General features: G+C 46.2%; 1 protein-coding gene across 1 annotated transcript in view; it reads left to right on the top strand.

Annotated features, from left to right (window-relative positions):
* Positions 1–5,722: 5,722 nt before the first annotated feature.
* slc13a1 (solute carrier family 13 member 1) overlaps positions 5,723–13,430 on the top strand; it is a 94,666-nt gene continuing 86,958 nt past the window's right edge. The window contains 1 exon segment of the mRNA XM_078567538.1: positions 5,723–5,821. Coding sequence (XP_078423664.1) covers positions 5,723–5,821 — 99 coding nt within the window.

The raw sequence follows: 13,430 nt of genomic DNA, 5'->3' as shown, positions 1-13,430 counted from the left end.
GTTGTTGATTGAGATGAAAGCAGCACACCAACTTTGGTTTGCCTAATAGTTAGACTGATTAGTGCGTGCAGCCAGTATTAGCCATGCTGTTTGTTAGCTGTTAGCATCAGCAGATGGCCCAAAAATTGTCAACACGACATAAAGTTCACCTGCATCTCTTACCATGGAGGTGCATTTTGGCTGGAACAGGTGCTAGGAATCCTCACTGTCTCTGTGTCAAAAATGTGGAACTGCCTTCCTAACAGCACTGTACCTACACCACATGGGTTGTAGTGGTACATGAAGATGGCTCACCACCACTTTCTCAAAGACAATTACAGATAAGCAATAAAGGGCTGGCGTTGCCATTGACGCTCGCATCCCGTGAACAAAAAAAAAACTAGACTATGATCAAGGCAAGAGAACATCTTAGGGCTGAGATTACCTTGACTAATTGCTTTAGCTCTATTCTCACGACTCTGTCTCTTGAAGTGGAATGTATTTGTTACACTCTAAAGACTGGACAGGATTTTCCCGTCAGCGAGCAGGGGGCGGGGCCCGCTTGCCAGTGCGTAAAATGATGCGTGGTGACGTCGGGCGAAACTCCCAACATCACCGCGCTGCATTTAAATTTTCAGGTAGGTGGGGGCTCAGCAAAATCAGCTGTACACCCGCCAACCTGTCAATGGCCACAGAGTCATTTAAGTAATTAATGGACCTGCCCGTCCAACCATAAGGTTGGTAGGCAGGCCAGGAGCACTGGTGGGCATTAGAAAAAGTGTGAAACCTCATCCACAGTCAGCGTCACATGAGGGGACATGTCAGGGAATTTGTTTTTCTATTTTTAATAATTTGTCCAGTAGAGATGATCTCCCTGAGGCAGCACTTAGCCTCAGGGAGATGAGTGCGCTCTTTCGGTATGCATGAGTGAAAGAGTGCACTCTCGGGTTTAGGGATTCCCCCCCTGCCCACACAGGGAGCGCATAGCGATTCCGCACAGAAGTCACGCTGGGCGGGCCTTAATTGGCCCACCCACGTAAAATGGCGGCACAGCCCCGACCCGGCGCGCCGATCGGATCCGCACCTCCGCGCGCCCACACTTCAACTTCCCCGCTGACGGGGGGAAAGTCCTGCCTACTATGTTATTCTAATTATGAACTCCTTTAAAAACAAAAATCATAAAGTTCTTTACAAGTAAACTGCATTAGCTTAAATTTCCATGATGAACCTTAGCTAATTTTTTTAAGTTTGGTGACAGAGCTGCATTATCGAGCCAATGTGATTTTCCACTTCATGTGAGATGTGTTGGCAAATTCATTGGTATCTGTGTGATTGGTCCATTTATTGTTCAGACATAAATAAGTGGCTGCTTTAATTGATCAGAATATCTTTACCGCCTGCATGGTCACTTAGAATTTACAACACAAAAATGAGCCATTCAGCCTATGCTGATGTTTACGCTCCACATGAGCCTTGTCCCAACCTAATGCATGTAACTCTATCTGCATATCCTTCTGCTCCTTTCTCCCTCATCTAGTTACCTAACATCCTGTTGTATTGTGGGTTCATTTGATGTCGCAATAATGAGATCTTGAGACTTTCATGTTTAAGCATGAACCATTTATTGCTGATCTTTAACTATGTATAGATCCCAGTTAATGTCATGCATGGTGCTGCTGCCATGCAGGTAAGCTGCTTCTAGAGTATTCTCTCGAGTCTATTACCATGTGACACTCTACATCATACTGTGGGCAGTGCTATTCTCCAGTCCCACATTAATCCTTGCTCGGCTGAGCACCTTTACATTACAATGGCCTGCAGGCACATAAAACATCATACAACATCCCCCTTTCTTCTCAAAAGAAAACTTTCCTCCCTTCCAACGGAGTATTAAAATACAATCTTCATTTGCTATTCTTTCTCCCCCATCTCAAGTCTCTGACTTTATGAATTCAGACGATCTTGAGGCTTGATAATCCATCCACATCTCGGTCTGTCAGGTTTGGAGGGATGGTAGTAGTACTCTGTGTTTCTGGTATTTGGGGGGAAAAAATCTATTCCATTTTCTATCCTTTTTTTCCCCCACCATTGCCCCCTCCCCTCACCGCATCCCCTACCAGACCATCTGTTACTTGGTTCCATGATGTTCTTTCAGACAATGCTATCCTTGTTCTGCTATTATCACATTCTGCTTTCTTACCTTTATGCCACCATCAGCACCTTTTTTAGCACTAACCACCACCATTAACAATCCCTTTCTCCTTTAGTTCATGACATCTTTGTCAATCTCTCCTTTGTCCCCATCTATCACTGACCTTCTATCCAGCTTCACCTGCCCCACCCTCCTTTAACAGTATAAATTTCATCACATTTCCACTTCTCTTCACCTCTGATGGAGGGTCATACGGACTCGAAATGTTAACCCTGTTTCTCTCTCCACAGATGCTGTCGGACCTGCTGAGTTTTTCCAGCATTTTCTGTTTTTAACTCCTCATTGGGGTTGGATTCCACAGCCTGGAGGTCATTATTCCATGTGTGACCCTTGACAGGGAACAGGTTATTCCTTGTTGGAGGTTGGGGGCGGGGAGCAAAACAAGGTCCTATCCAGCAAGACTACTGATTTCTGAATTTCCATGGAAAAAGATTATGGAATTATGGAATACAAAATGTCAGTAAGAATCTTAGATTGCTATCGAACAACAGAAATCGATTTATTCAGTCACAAGAAAATGAAAGCCCAAATTATGAATTGAACGTTATCATTAAACATGATTCAAAAGTATTAATAACAATCCTGTAATGAAAACACAGCTTTACTGAATGGAATCAAGAACAGAAAAGACTGGAAATACTCAGCAGGTCAGGCAGTATCTGTAGAGAGAAACAGAATTAGTAGGCGGAATCTTTTGCTCTCGTTGCTGGTGAACTTGGAGGCGGGAAGAACTTGGAGGGAATTTTCCAGCCCATCTGCTGGTGAGATCTTTGGTGAGAGCCAAAGTCAATGTTCTTTTGAATGGTTGGACGCATTTTCCGGCCCTTCCCCTGCCGGAAAATTCCTCCCCATGTAATTAGACAGAGTGGTGGGTACCTGAATCCCACTGCCTTTCCACCTCCACCAGACTTAAGTTCTGGGTGGGAAGACCCATGGTCGACCCCCACTCCCCACCACCAATTGAGGCCCTTAACTGGGTAATTAGTGACCATTTAAGGCCTCATTCTGCTGCCACTAACCCAGCTGCAAGCAGACCTGTTGCCATGCAGCACGCACAACAGGTGAACTTGTGTGGGCTGCTTGACACCATGGAGCTGCGGGGTGGGCCCCTCAATCAAAGGCAATCAGTGCCTGACCAAGGGACTTGACATTAGGAGGAGGCAGTCCACTTAGAACCACACCCCTGCACTTGCTTCTGACACCCTGCCTCCCCCCCCAACCCCCTCTGCAACCATCACCCAGTAAAACACCACAATTCATTACTTACCTTTGGCCTGGGTCCTTTATGATCCTGGGACCCTGGGGGTTGTCCTACTGGCAGCAGCCATGGCTGCCTCGGTGTCACTGTTGACTGCAACAGCTGCCGGCCTCTGATTGGCTAGCAGCTCACGCTAGGCATGACTTCCTCCCCCGAGGTCTTGATTTCAGGGGCAGGCCTGCTGTTGGCTTTGCCACTGCCCGATTGGCCTTGGGTCTTCCCGAAAAAAGGCAGCTTGGGTCTCCAGCTCTCCAGCTGGCAGGCGAGACCTCCTCCGCCACAACAAGATTCTGCTCACTGCTTCAGGTTGCCTTTCAGCATTGCTGTTTTTTTTCTCTAGGAAGTGCCCAGCACCACTAATTGGGCACTGAGCTCTCCTCCAGCACAATTAAGGGCTTTGCATAGATTTTGGGTTCTTAGTCCTGGATTGCAGCCCCATGAATCAATGGTAATAAAAGCAGAAAGTGCTGGAAAAACCCAGCAGGTCTGGCAGGACCTGAGGGGAGATTTAACATTTCAAGTCCAATACGACTCTTCTTCAGAACTGAACCACGAGTCAGTGGCTCTGGTGACCAGGCGCTGGGGCCACAGCTGATTTTCCCCATGTAACAGGGGAATGCTCAGGCCAGTTGTAGCGTTCCTACCACCAACCTGGTCGAGATCACTTAACTCAGCAAAAACAACTTGGTTTATTATACTCCGTTTAGTCCCAGATTATTTCACAAGTAGATGTAAGAAAAATGGACCCCAAACCAGGAATTTTTGCAAGTGACCCTTATTTAGAAGGACTTGCTCCTTCTATACAATACCCCTAGGCACACCAATGGCAAGAGACCTGCAAGCACTATGCCACTGCAAATTTGCGATTTTATAGCTACGTAATTGGCATCAAATTTGACCCCAGGACACCTTATTGTGCCTTTAACATAGTAAAATATCTTAAGGGGCTTCACAGAGGCAAAGTGGACACTGACCAGTAATGGAAGAATTAGGAAAGGTGACTGAAGACAAGTCAAAGTTTTGAGGAGACATTTCAAGATGAGGAGAGAGAGAGCAAGGCGGAAACCTTTAAAGATGAATTTCTAAAGGGGGTAGGTAATCAGTCCGCTACCACAGACAGAGTACAGGAAGGGGGAAGATCAATGATGGTTGGCATCTGAGGAGGTAAGGGCATATACTGGTACTGGAAATGAAGGTGGTTGCAGAGAAACAGCAGGGCAGGCATAGAGAAATTAGTAGATGAGAACACAATTTCAATTTCAACATATGGAGCGGGGAGCCAACACAGGTTAATTAGGAAAGGGGTAATAGGGGAGAAAGATTTTCCACAGGACGGAGCATGGGCAATTGAAGTTTAAATGGGTTGGAATTAATATAGGATAGAACTTAGGAAGCTGTATAGGAGAGCACTGGCAAAGTCAAGCCTTTCAGTAATGAAGGCATGGATAAGGCGTTCAGCAGTGGAGCAGGGCGAGAATGCTAGAGGTTGAGGAAGAAACTGTTGCTTCACTGCAATTACTGATGGATAGGATATTAGCTTTGGAAGTCAGATAGGAGTCAAATACGACTGAGGCTGTGCATTTCAGAATCTGACTCAGTGAGCAGCCAGGTAGTGGGATGGTAGAAATTGTGTGGAGCTAAAATCAAGAGTTTATGGAAAAAGTACAGTACAAAAAGAATAAGAATTGTTGTGTACTGCTGCCAATGTGTTCATACCTAAGTGTTCTCAGTGATCATTTCTTATCCCTTGCTAACCCATGACAGGCAATTGGAGTTAACATAACAGTTATATTCAAGTGTTGTCTTCATAGTGAACAATGGGTACTTTGTTATGACAAAGGAATGGAAAGTCAAAAACTGAGGTAACTCATTTTTGACACTCTCCTGCACCCAGCTGCACAGAGCAGGGGGGAAAAAAATGGAGAATTTAAAATCTAGCATTTCGAAGTAGGTCAGTGCTATTTATTTCAATAACGTTCCACAATGTGAAATATATTACGCAAATTTCACAAAATGCCTAATTAAAACAAAATTGGAAACCAGTAATGTTGCAATAGTAACAGAGAAATCAGCCAATCATCGGAGAATTTGGCTTTAGACATCTAAGGCAACAAAGATTAATTTTTAACTCGCGGTAGGCTCAAGTTCTGCCATTTGTTGCTGAGCCAACTAAAAATGAGGTGCTTCTTAAAGATTAACTCGTGGAGGACTATTTAGTCTTGTGAAGAGCCAGTGGATCCAAGACAGATAGAGTTGTCAATTCAACTTTGACAATGGATTTTCTCAGGAACCTTTGGTGCTATCGGAGGTTGATAATCATTTTACTCACTCCACTGTTGCTCCTGCCACTGCCTCTCATCATTAAGACTAAAGTAAGAGATTTGTTACTGAAATACTTGCTAGGCTGGATAATTATGTATTGTTTTTCCTGACTTTTGTTTTGTTAATCAGTGCTATGAATTTAGCTTGAATTTAGCTACTTTAGTTGCATATGTTGAGTTTTTTTCTGCATAGAGACTTCCAACACTATCTCAGCTGGTAATGTTGATGCACAAATTTAATTTTTAGTTGATTTTAATTTGATTTAATCCCCGTCCTCTTTGAATCTAAAAGCCTTTGTCAGTTTATTCATGTTCACTTATTTTAAGACAAGTTTTTTGATGTCCTAGTTTGTGTAATGGAGAAACACCTCAGGAACAATAAAAAAAACTACGAATGTAAAAATTGTGTGTATTCTGTAAGTTTCTGATTCAAAGAAGATGATGGGGCTACAAAGGTATGTATCTTATTTTATACAGAAACAAGTATTTTAAAAAAGCTCATTTAAAAAAATTCAAGTAATACTCAAAAATATTACTGCCTGAACATTATATTAGAGCAATCTGTAGTGGACCAGGCATATATTTAAAGCAATTGTACAGATGGGCAATCGTTTTGCTTGATTTGACGTTGTCTACGAGGCACTCATTATAGCCTGTCTGTTGTCATCAAATGTAATTGATTATATTGCTGGAGTATAATTTTCCATATGCATTCATCTCAAAATCAAGATCAACTAGTCAGCCAATTCTTATTGAAGAAATACAAATGTCAAACCAAGGAACCTGAGATTTCATTATTTTTATGCACTTTCTTTCCATTTTGCAAATTTTCTAAAATTGAAGCATTTTGATCTGATATAACACAGGAACAGAAACAGAACACAGGAAATGTATCAGAGAAAACTATCTTGTATATGAAGAAATTGAAACTTATGTGGCTTTTCAAAGCAACCTTTTTCCCTCTGAGGCTCTGATTTAATAAACTGCAAAACTGAGAGAAAACCAGATTGCACATACCTGAATCTCAAAGTATGAATTGCACCCTTCTCTCAGATATTTCCTGCTTTAGGTAACAAAATACCTATGTTTTAGCTAAAAGTTCGGTGCGGAGTACATATTCAGGTCTCTATCTTTACACTGTCTAACTTAATGACAACTGCATTTTCCCTTCCAAATATTTTTATTTATTTCATGTTCTAAGACCTAAGGTTGAAGTGATCAAACAGAATAATGGATCAGAGATGTGGAATCTTCAAGTCACAAGAAAGGGCATGTGAAAGCTGAACGCTAGAAGTTAAAAACCATGCCTGTTATGTTTGTCCAGTCAAGTGGTGTTCCCCTCCGTGATACTATCCTGACTGGTAAAATTGACAACAAGTAGGGAGTCTCTCCCACAGTCATTGGGAGGACAAATTAGGTAATGGAAGGCTTTGAGGTTTTTTGTTCAAGGGTAAAGTATCCCCATGCTCATCTGCTGAGGCAAGCAAATTGATCATTATCTTTACGGGGCAGAAATTTTCGCTCGGTGGGCGGGCGCGCACCCAACCCGCTCGAGCATGAATGGCGTACGTTGACATTGGCCTAGCGTGTCGACATTAATGCGCAGTCGCACGATAGTTCGGTCGTCGGGCTCACGCCGGAGTCGACAGCACACCCGCCAACAAAAAAAAAGGCCTGTTAAGGCCATTAAGTTCAATTAATCAATCAAATCAAAATTTTCGCTGCCCATCCAACCTAACGGTTGACGGGCAGGCGAAAAGGCCAAGCGGCCTTTGCATTTTTTTGGAAACCTCATCCATAGGCAGGATGAGGTTTCCAAAAGCAAATAAAAAGAAAATAAAAACTTTAATTTTTCATAAATAACATGTCCCTGCTCATGTGACAGAGTGACATAGAACCATAGAAAAGTTACAGCACAGAAGGAGGCCATTCAGCCCATCTTGTCCATGCCAGCCCGAGGACACTCAGGTGCCCTTTTTAATCCCACCTGCCTGCACCCGGCCCATAGCCCTGCAGCTTACAGCACTTAAGGTGCAGATCCAGGTACTTTTTAAAAGAGTTTAGAGTTTCTGCCTCCACCACCAACTTGCACAGCAAATTCCAGACACCCACTACCCTCTGCGTAAAAAAGTTCTTCCTCATTTCCCCCATACATCTTGAATCTATGTTCCCTGGTTCTAGAATTCTCCATCAAGGGAAACAATTTTATCCTGTCCACTCTATCTATTCCCCTCATAATTTTGTACACTTCAATCAAGTCAACTCTCAGCCTTCTTTGTTCTAAGGAAAATAACCCCAACCTATCCAATCTCTCCTCGTAGCTACACTTTTCTAACCCTGGCAACGTTCTTGTAAACCTCCTCTGCACTCTCTCCAGAGCTTTTACATCCTTCCTATAATGTAGTGACCAGAAATGCACACAATGCTCCAGTTGTGGCCTCACCAGTGTTTTATACAATTCCAACATTATATCCTTACTTTTATATTCTATACCTCTGCCAATGAAGGAGAACATTCCATATGCCTTCTTTACAACCTTGTCTACTTGAACTGCTGCCCTCAGGGACCTGTGTATTTGTACGCCAAGATCTCTCACTTCATCTATCCCTCTTAGTATATTCCCATTTATTGTGTAATCCCTGTAATTGTTTGACCTCCCTAAATGTATGACCTCACATTTCTCTATGTTAAAATCCATCGGCCACTTTACCGCCCACTCCACCAACCCATCTGGGGGACATGTTTCGTTATATTTTTATTTAAAACATTTTTAAAAATATCTCTTCATCTCCCCGAGGCAGCTCTGTGCCTCAGGGTCGGGGAGATTATCAAGCGCTCACTCACGCACATGTGTAAAGTTTGCGCTCAGCCCGCTCATCCACATGCCCCCACCCCGCTGCACAGACAGCGCTCAGCACTGCAGCTCGCGTTTCACGCTGGGCGGCCAATTAAATCCTGCCCAGCGTGAAATCGCGGCCCGGTGCTGATCGCGGGTGGCGATCAACTTCTGGACCACCCCCTGCTGAGGGAAAATTCGGCCCACAGGATCGGCGCAGTCATTGAGCTTGGCAGGTGATGGGAAGCTCTCTCCGAAAAGTTTATTGAATTAAAGGGAATTGATTTGGGGTGCGGATGAAATTGTTTACCTGTTCCTTTGTATAAGATTAATTTATAATGTAGCTTAGTTACTGGTCCTGTTACTGTGGTTGTCATTCCTAGTTTATTCATTAAAAGCGTTGATCTCTCATTAGGAAACAACTTGGCGGGGATATGGCATAGCTCTCTCCAATGATTTCAGGAAAGCCCATTGAGGCTGTTGAAACTGAAGTTGCGCAGTAAAAGTCAAGTGACTGAATAGAATCAATGATTTTCTGTAATTCTGTTGTGCAAAATAATGGGCGGAATTTTCCCGGAATTGCACTAAGTGCGGTAGCGGGCGGGTAAAATGGAGTCCTGCCCGCTGATGAAAATGGCTGGTTTTCACGCTGTATCTTCCTGAGCCCGCCTCCTTATTTATTCATTCTCGGGAAACACACCGTTTCCATGGTGGGTGGGCGGGCTCTCATTCCCCGCTTGCCATGACCCCGCTGTTGCATCACGCCAGCCGCCATCTTTAAAAGGCAGCCGCCAGCAAAGAGCTCATCACCACCAGCTCACCACCACTGTCTGGGAGACGTGGCCAGCAAAGGCAAAAAGACTGCAGCCCTCCGCTTCAATGACGGGTCACTCGAGCGACTGCTAGATGCCGTGGAGGCCCGCCGGGATGTGCTCTACCCCCGCTCTGACCGCAGGATAGGCAGCAATGTCACCAACCCGGCTTGGGAGGCGGTGGCAACGTTGGTCAGCACCAACACCCTGCAGAGGAGGACAGCCACCCAGTGCCACAAAAGGATGAATGATCCCCATTCCGCCAGGGTAAGTCACTCTTTTCATCGCTCCCAACTCACACACTCAAACCCATGACACATTACAGGGCTCTCACTCATTGCCAGTGCAAGGGACACCACCATTCACTCTTTCACACACACCATCATTGTCCTCATCCCGTCCATGACACCACTCACCACCCACACAGGCCAGGCATACTTATCATCTGGCCCGGCAGGCATCCTGAATACACCCTTCACATCTCTATCCCTGCAGGACAAACTGGCTCATAACAGGAGGAAAAGGTCGCAGACAGGTGGATGGATGCTGGAAATTAAAATTCGGATAGAATTCGAAAACAGAGCCATCCAGCTGGCTGGCAATAACCAGGACCAGTCCTGTGCTGACGATGAGGTCAGCAATGCTCTACAAAGTGAGGATCCAGCAGTGCACCATCCAACAGACAACCATGCTGTGAGTGATGTGTCCTGTTTCACAGGCCACTGCCATGCACTAATTATCTCCCCTTGCTTCCGCAGGCACATCTGCCAAACAGCCGACAGAGTCCATGACCCAGGGCCTCCAATCAAGCCCCGAAGAAACCTCTGAAAAGGAATCTGAAGGCAACTTCCCTGAAGTCCCATCACAGAGCTCACCCACACCCTCCACCAGCGCAGAGACTCACACCTCGGTGGGACCTAGCTTTAGAGTGGCCTCGGGATCACAATCTGGTGAGCACATCGCACTGTCTGATCCACAGCAGGTGGATGCAGGGACTTCCCAGGTCCCCGGCATTCAGAGGATTACTGGAAGCCAGAATGTTGCTGAGCCTGAGTCAGGTGACGAGCCTCTGGACTTGGTCATGTCACAGTTGCTGGAGCTGCAAAGGCAAGCTCAGGAACATCAGGAAGGGCTGTCCGCTGTACTCCTCAGATTGCAAGATATGATGGAGGGGTCTGTCTGTCTTCAGGCTGAGGTGATAGTGCCAGGAGTGCAACATACCGAGGTCAACACTGGCAGGATGGCAGCCACCATGAGACCTTGGTCCAGGACATCGCTCCTGCACTGCTGCGCAAGCTTAACTCCATCACTGATGCCATACTTGACCTCCAACAGTGTGTACGCAAGAGGGGTGCCTGGCAGCTCGATCTCACCCCAGCTACCCATTCCACTCATGGAGTCAGCCAGGGGCTCTCGGGCACCCATTGGGAGGAGGGTCAGCAGGTGCACACCCTGGGGCCATCCACCCAGGTAATTCTGGGAACGGCCCATCTGACCCCCTTCTTCCTGTGACCTCCGCAGCTCCAGCTTCACAGGCCGAGGAGGGTGCCACTGCCACACAGCAGGACCCTGAAAGCAGGCCAGGGCCCTCCAAGTCTTGGCCCTACAGAGTACACAAGCCAAGGTCATCACAGACAGGGCGTCACAATGAGCAGGCTGCCTCCACCTCCGCTGTGGATATCCACAGAGCACCAAGACGTAGCGGCATGATTAGGAAAGTTAGGTAAAATTAATTGCACAGCCTGTGCATGGGTGTTGATCACTTGTAAATAATTTTCACTATTGTCAATAAACTCCCAAGAATGTCTCCCTGCCTATGGCTCCTTGTTCTGATGAGCAGTGTTCTTGTCACTCAGATGTGAAACCTTTCTGCACAAGATAAAAGGCAGGTGTCTCAGTCCAGGGCCTCTTCCCTGTGCTTTGTGCAGCCTTCAGACCAAAGTGATGGTCCGGCCTCACTCTCCCTGGAAACATTACTGATACCTGCACCTCGACGGTGTTGGTTATTGCTGCCAGAATGTAGTGGGCAGGTACCACAGAGTTCTCTCATCTCATACTCTCTGTGTGCTCTCAACACCTTTAAGGTGGGGCTGTCCCCCATCACATCAGCATCTGCGACCAATGATGCTGTGCACCAGCTGCTGAAGGGCTGAGGTGCTGAAGGCGGACACAGCATCAGATGCGTCTAAAGTTTCATGGCTGCGTCTCTGAGATGGCCCTGATCACAGAGCGCAAGTGAGCTGCCCTCGGCCAGACAGGAGTCAGACATTCTCAGAGGTTATGTGAAGATCTATGGAGTGTCCTCACCGCACGTTGTCATCATCCTCCTGCAATCAAGCGACTATAAGGGCCTCCACTGCAACTCCATCACAGGGGCATTCTCACAGAGGGTATGCGCACTGCCATTAGCCAGACTGGAGTCAAACATTCACAACTGCGATGTAAGGATTTATGGGGACACCTCACTGCATGTTGTCATCATCCTCCACAAATCTGACAGCTATGAGGACCTCCCCAGCGTGCCTGCCTCGTCTAGCCAGTGCGAGAGCCTCATCCCCATCATTGTCACCACCGAGGACCCACTCACCCTCATCCCTGTCAGCGTCCTCCTCATCAGAGGAGACGTGCAGCTCCACTATTTCCTCCTCAGCCAGCTCATCTCCCCGTTGCAATGCCAGGTTGTAAAGGCTGCAGTAGACAATGATGATGTGTGACCCTCTGCGGACTGTATTGCAGGGCTCCACCAGACTGGTCCAGGCACCAGAACCACATCTTCAGCATCCCGATGGTCTGCTCCACCAAGTAGCGAGCTACTGCATGAGCCTCATTGTAGCATCGCTCTGCTGCAGACTGAGGCCACCACATGGGTGTCATCAACCACGGCCGGAAAATCAGGTTGGTAGTGGATCCCAAGAAAAGGAATTTGTGGAATGTCTACGAGATGGATTTTTGGAGCAGCTTGTGGTGGAGCCCACTAGGGAACAGGCAATTCTAGATTTAGTGATGTGTAATGAGGCAGATTTGATAAGGGAGCTTAAGGTGAAGGAACCCTTAGGAGGAAGGGACCATTATATGATAGAATTTACCCAGCAATTTGAGAGGAAGAAGCTGAAATCAGATGTAATGGTATTACAGTTGAATAAAGGCAACTACAGAGGCATGAGGGAGAAGCTGGCCAGAATTGACTGGGAGATGAGCCTAGCAGGAAAGACAGTGGAACAGCAATGGCAGGAGTTTCATCCCTAGGAAGAAGAAGCATACTAAAGGGAGGACGAGGCAACCATGACTGACAAGGGAAGTCAGGGACAGCATAAAAGCTAAAGAGAAAGCATACAATGTGGTGAAGAGCAGTGGGAAACCAGGGGATTGGGAAGCCTACAAGGACCAACAGAGGACAACTAAAAAAGAAATAAGGAGGGAGAAGATTAAGTATGAGGGTAAACTAGCCAGTAATATAAAAGAAGATTGCAAGAGTTTTTTTAGATATATAAAGGGTAAGAGAGAGGCAAAAGTGGACATTGGGCCGCTGGAAAATGACGCTGGAGAAGTAGTAGTGGGGAACAAAGAAATGGCGGAGGAACTGAATAGGTACTTTGCGTCAGGTTTCACAGTGGAAGACACGAGTGACATCCCCAAAGTTCAAGAGAGTCGGGGGGCAGGGGTTAATGTGGTGACCATTACCAAGGAGAAGGTGCTAGGAAAACTGAAAGGTCTGAAGGTGGATAAATCACCTGGACCAGATGGATTACACCCCAGAGTTCTGAAGGAGATAGCTGAAGAGATAGTGGCGGCGTTAGTGGTGATCTTTCAGGAATCACTGGAGTCAGAGAGGGTCCCAGAGGACTGGAAAATCGCTCATGTAACCCCCCTGTTTAAGAAGGGAGTGAGGCAAAAGACGGGAAATTACAGGCCAATTAGCCTGACCTCGGTCGTTGGTAAGATTTTAGAGTCCATTATTAAGGATGAGATTTCAGAATACTTGGAAGTGCATGGTAAAATCGGACAAAGTCAG

This window comes from Cetorhinus maximus, chromosome 22 (genome assembly GCF_964194155.1).
Source record: "Cetorhinus maximus chromosome 22, sCetMax3.hap1.1, whole genome shotgun sequence".
Lineage (NCBI taxonomy): Eukaryota > Metazoa > Chordata > Chondrichthyes > Lamniformes > Cetorhinidae > Cetorhinus > Cetorhinus maximus.
Note: the sequence above shows the minus strand (reverse complement) of the source record. Positions and strands in the feature narration are given on the sequence as shown.